General features: G+C 43.6%; 1 protein-coding gene across 3 annotated transcripts in view; it reads right to left on the minus strand.

Moving 5' to 3' along the window:
• Nucleotides 1-345: 345 nt before the first annotated feature.
• The window catches only part of slc44a2 (solute carrier family 44 member 2 (CTL2 blood group)), a 27,882-nt gene continuing 22,524 nt past the window's right edge, over nucleotides 346-5,703 (minus strand). For 2 of the 3 annotated variants that reach the window (XM_066664190.1, XM_066664191.1), the window contains exons 17-22: nucleotides 5,103-5,206; nucleotides 4,831-4,904; nucleotides 4,641-4,711; nucleotides 4,314-4,402; nucleotides 3,843-3,927; nucleotides 946-3,376 (exon numbers count right to left, since the gene is read on the minus strand). In XM_066664190.1, coding sequence (XP_066520287.1) covers nucleotides 2,871-3,376; nucleotides 3,843-3,927; nucleotides 4,314-4,402; nucleotides 4,641-4,711; nucleotides 4,831-4,904; nucleotides 5,103-5,206 — 929 coding nt within the window. In that variant the 3' untranslated portion in view covers nucleotides 946-2,870. Of the gene's footprint in view, nucleotides 483-945; nucleotides 3,377-3,842; nucleotides 3,928-4,313; nucleotides 4,403-4,640; nucleotides 4,712-4,830; nucleotides 4,905-5,102; nucleotides 5,207-5,703 lie in introns of those variants that run through there. The other variant, XM_066664192.1, reaches the window with a different exon arrangement.

The following is a 5,703-nucleotide window of genomic DNA, read 5'->3' on the forward strand; positions in this document are numbered from 1 at the left end:
TATTCTGTACTACACCTATTATAATGTGGCCATCCCCATGTGGGTGACCCTCTCTCTGTAGAAGAAACAGGTTCATTTAGGGACGACAGAGCAATTTGAGTTCTTCAGCTCATGAAAGTTACTTTTATAAATTGTAAATTATATAATTATAAATTATAATAATTATACATCTGCTACATCTTTGCTGTGAAAATGACTGACTGCACCTTTAATGATACATGGTTTTGTTTGGAAAGATTGCCTTTACCAAAGTATCCTTAAAGAATCGTGTGTTAGGCTGTGACTGAGAATCACTGTTATTTATGATACATTTTATTTACTTTATTATCTCTCTCTCTCTCTCTCTCTCTCTCTCTCTCTCGTTTATTCGACCGTCCAGGCAGTTTTGTTTTTTGGGCTGGGTTTCTTCAGGGTGCTGAGGAGGTTCTGCGACATGTAGTATGGTCTCTCCACAGAACCGTCGTGCCTCTCTAGATCCTCCACTGAAAACATCGTTTAAAATAAACACATTTTAGACAATTAACTTCGAACTTCACAGCCACTCGATTCTTCAGAGACTACAGCCCTCGCTCCACACCCGGGCAGGACCTCGTAAATCCAGTACCCAGAATCTACACATCCTCCCTGGACACGCAGGTTCCACACTGGAGATTGGGTCCTCCTAATCACACATTTCAGTATACAAGGACTTTTATTATGAAGTGTACAGAGCTGCTGAGTTCTTTTTCTGAAAGTAGCACTCAGAGATCCAGAGGAAAGTGGAATGTTTTATTCAAGAAACAGAAGAGAGAGAGAGAGAAAGAGAGAGAGAGAGAGAGAGAGAGAGAGAGAGAGAGCACCATTAACCAACAGAGTGAGAGAGAGAGAGAGAGAGAGAGAGAGAGAGAGAGAGAGAGAGAGCAACATTAACCAACACAGAGAGAGAGAGAGAGAGAGAGAGAGAGATTGACCAATAAGAGAGAGAGGTAGAAATAGACTGAAGGCAACAATATCACGCATCAGATCAAATAGTCGCAGTCCAGAAAAAAGCAACACACACAGATACAAACACACACACACACACACACACACACATACACACACAGAGTCTGAAAGGGCTGGGGATGTAAACAGGCCAGTGTTATTAGAGACGCTGAGTCCTGATCTGATTGTTTTGTTCTGTGCGTCTGACAGACGTCTGTCATCCCGTGCCTGAGAATCAGAGCACACTCATGTGTAGCTACTCCAGACACAGTCGAGTCTCTGGAGGATAGAAACACACACTGCGTCATGATGCAGACACAAACTACATTAATGTAGAGATATAAACTAACCCTGATCCAGCCGCAGTGGATCAGTCACAACATCCGCACTTGAACTTTAGTGTTTATACAGTTTCATAAATACTTTAGTGTTTAATCAGGTAAACTTTTATTTAACAATAGTGTCATATAGGACTTTTATTGTGACAACATTACCATTTCTAGCATGAGGTATTTTAAATGTCAGGAGTGTGTTCTCAGAGTCCAGTCGATTAATTTATTAAACGCAGGGTTAGTTTCAATCTGAGGTCAGTCCTGGGTTGGATCTGTGCATCGCTAATGTTTTACTTTTTTTTTTTTTTTGCTGTAAAAATCGCAACAGTAAACTTTTATTAGTGCATTCTCTGGAATGATTAAGACAATAATTCACAAAAACACTCCATCACCACATTACAGTTTCACTGGGAACATTCACACGTTTTCACCTCAAACACCAACAGCCATCCGGTGCAGTCTCGCCGTGGCTAACGGCTAACGTGCAGCTAATGACAGAGTGAATCAAAACAGGATTTAATCAAGTTCCTGTCACAGAAAGATCAGCTGCCAAGAGTTAAAGTAACGCTAAAGAACATTTAAAGTAACGCTAAAGAACATTCCCCAAACTACAAACACATCTGAGCAACATGTTAACACCACTTAGCGATAGCGTTACTAAAAAAATCTAATTCCAATAGTTTCCTCTTCACCGCAAAATGGCGTTATTTAGCTGAGACACAAAACACTGTCGATCGTCGAAGACCCGCTCAGCGCAAAGTCTGGAGGCTAACACAGCAAACAGCTAACAATCCTGACACACCACTGATTTGCATTATGCTAGTTTCTGAAAGAGTTATGGTGTTCCACATCGGTGTGTCTGCTCATGATTTAGTGTTCAGAGACTTCATTGTGCAGCAGATATTTTGGCGAATTTAATAAAAGTCCTTGTGAGACCTCAGACTAAAAATATGGGAAAATTATGCACTTCATTGAGTTAAAAATGAAGCTAAAATCACTTCAAGTTCCTTCAAATTCAAAAGACCAAGGAGGATTACCACAGCATCATCAGATCCTCCACGTTTTATAAGCGGATTTATATTTAATAAATGTGTATTCTGACGCTGAGGACCGTGGAACACCTGCGCTATAATCTGCAGTCTCTTCTTTTAAGTTATTTTTTTATTGTACTGTGGTTAATGGCTTTTCTGAGGTGCATTTTTTATGTTTAAATAATTATTAATCATGATTTTATGTGTCTTTTATATTTTTAATGCTTATTCTTAATTAATTGCATTTTTCTGTACTTTTTGTCTCTGTAAACCACTTTGATATGCCACAGTGTATGAAAGGTGCTCTAGCCCGAGTGTTTAAAGCAGGAGTGTGTGCACTCTGCTCCGGCTCGCTCTGATTGGCCCGTAAATTTGAACTTATGATGTAAGCGAAGTGTCTGTTAGCAGCGTAAAGCTCTTGTCTCCAGCGATGGACAGGTGTTGTGTAGTTTTTGAGCGAAGAGGGAGTGAGATTTTTCAGGGGACGCATCGCTTGCCATGAACAGGTTCTATCTGTGATTAGCATGTTCTGCTAACATTAGCATCAGTCCTGTGGTGTTAGCGGGGCCTCTGTCTCCTGGGGGCCGTTCTCTTGAGGCTTTGATTCCTCAGTTTCAGTGACAGGCTGCTGGAGACACTCCTCCTTCTCGTCCTGCTGCTGCTGCTGTTGTGGTTGTGGTTCCTCCGTCTCCTTAGTGTCAGGTTCCTGAATCCCGTTCTGCTGCACCGTTTCTCGTGCACTTTCCTGCACAGTCACAGCCTCTGGCGCCACCTCCTGGACGTCTTCTTTCTCATCCAGGACAGTGTCTTGCTGTGGTTCCTGAGTGAGCGGCGTCTCCTCCTCTTTCACCAGCTTCAGGAGGTTCTGCTGCTGCCACTGGACCTCGCCGTTCTCCTGCAGAGGGACGTCCTCGGCCGCATCCCGGATTGCCGCAGAGACGCTGAGGTCGGGCTCATCCGAGTCTTTGCTGACGGACAGGATCTGGTGCAGTTCGGGGGACATGAAGAACGGACGCTCGGGGGAACCGTCGTTACGCTCCAGATCCTCACCTTCAGTGGCCAGCACGAGCGTCAGGTGGTTGGGGATTAGTCGGTGTTTAATAAGAGCATGGAGGCAGCATGAAAAGAGTGAGTGAGAGAGAGGTAGAGAGAGAAAGAGAGAGAGAGTAAGAGAGTGCAGGGAAAAGAGAAAAGGATTAGACACAAAGGCAGACGGAAGAGATTCAGATCAAAGCAGAAACAGAGAAAGAGAGACTCGGGACACAGCTGGAATCAGAAGAGACAACTTTAACAGAGCGACTCAAACCTGACCTCTTCACTAACACATACTTTATATCCTACTGCCCCCTGTTAAAACACTGTGTGTCTGTGTGTGTGTGTGTGTGTGTGAGAAATATAGTAAAACACTGTCCACAAACATTTGGCCTGCAATTTGTGTTGCTATATTCAGCTTCTTTTATTTTTCCTGACAGAAGGCTGTGTGTGTGTGTGTGTGTGTGTGTGTTTAAACACTCACAGAAGCAGAGGAACAGAGTGTCCACACACATGGCATAAACACTGAAGAAACCGTGGGCGATGAGATAAGCGCCAAACACCACCGTCTGGAGAGAGAGAGAGAGAGTGAAAGTGAGAACACACACACACACACACACACACACACTGCAGTTAAATAACCTGCGTTACACACCAGCTCAATCAGTAATGTTTAGCATCACATCCACAAGGGACCTTAGGGTCTGAGGTGGATGCACAGGAGATGTGGGTCTGGCTAGGAGTCCATATAAGGAGATGTGGGTGTGGCTAGGAGTCCATATAAGGAGATGTGGGTGTGGCTAGGAGTCCATATAATGAGGTGTGGGTGTGGCTAGATGTCCATATAAGGAGCCATGGGTGTGGCTGGATGAATATATAAAGGGGTCCCAGGTTTTCAGGCTGTGATGCTGAGTGCAGTGATGTATTAGTGTTGGAGGGAACCATGAGTTCTCACCAGAATTGGAACCCAGTAATAGTTGAGAGATGGAGCCGCCTGCTCCACGGCTTTGAACTTCCCGGTGAAGAAGAAGAACGAACAGATTCCTGATGGTGGGAAAACACACGGACACAGTGAGTGTTCACTTTCACCGCCTCAACAGCATCACAACAGCACCTCAGAGCCGCAGGGACAGCAAACACCAAGAACACCTCAGCAACACCTTAGCAATCACCTGGAATACCATAGCAACCGTGCTAGCATCACCTGCGCAGGCGCTCTGCGTTCTCTTCAGAAACAGCACTCCTCTGGGTTTTAATTGTCAATTCTAATGAAAGCACTCACCAACAACACCCACAATCAGCAGCTTCCCCAAAAACAGCAGGAAATCGGTCACTTTATCCAGAACCGCCACTCTGTAACACACACACACACACACACACACACACACACACACACACACAGCAGTCAATACCTAACCTTCATCACAGGGAGTATTCTGTTAGCGGTGTCAGGAATAACGTGGTACACTCACCGGACGATGTTCCTCATCAGCAGGAGGAAGGCGTCCTTCGCTGAAGTGCAGAAGTTTTTACCGTAAACTGCAATCTGTCAAAAAGATATTTATGAATAAAAAATATATTTTGAAAATAATTTTACATTTTAAAACAGGTTCAGCTTTTAATGTATTTTTTTGAATCTTTTTTGTTTTCACAAAACTTCAGTAAAAACTGTTCTGAGGCTAAAGCTGGGATTTTACAGAGCAGCATTAGCCCCTCCCTCTCCCCCCTCCCATAATGTTTATACCATGATGTAGGCGTTTCTGTTCAGGAACTGGATACACTTCTCCAAACACCAGAAACAGCACTTCATACACTTCAGCAGGAACTTCGCCACCCTGTTCTCAGCCACTGAGAGAGAGAGAGAGGGGGGGGGGGGGGAGACAGAGAGAGAGGGGCAGAGAGAGAGAGAGAAGAGAGAGAGAGAGAGAGTGAAGGAGAGATACTAGAAATATTAAACAGCCTAAAATTAAACCTCTCCATTCATGCTGAAGTTATAAGGAGTATTTCAGTTTGAATTGCTTTGTGAATTGGCCATTTGCATATATACAGTACTGTGCAAAATTGTAGGCACCACAGATTATCAGATTTAAAAAGCTATTTATCTGAGCAGTAAGTGTTTATTTCCTTAAAAAAACCAACACTTAACGGCCTCCATTAGAATGAACCCAGTCACATTCCTCCAGTGTGATCCTCTGTGTGTGAATGTGTTTAAGTCTCTCCTCGTGGAGTGTGTATTATTTGAGGTGATCATCCAGTGCCTAGTTTTAGTGGTGAATAAATAATGACTTTAAATAATGTGTGCTGTGGATTTAACAAATTCATCCAAATCAAGGAGAATCTGAACA

This window comes from Hoplias malabaricus, chromosome 3 (genome assembly GCF_029633855.1).
Source record: "Hoplias malabaricus isolate fHopMal1 chromosome 3, fHopMal1.hap1, whole genome shotgun sequence".
In the NCBI taxonomy this organism is placed as follows: Eukaryota; Metazoa; Chordata; class Actinopteri; order Characiformes; family Erythrinidae; genus Hoplias; species Hoplias malabaricus.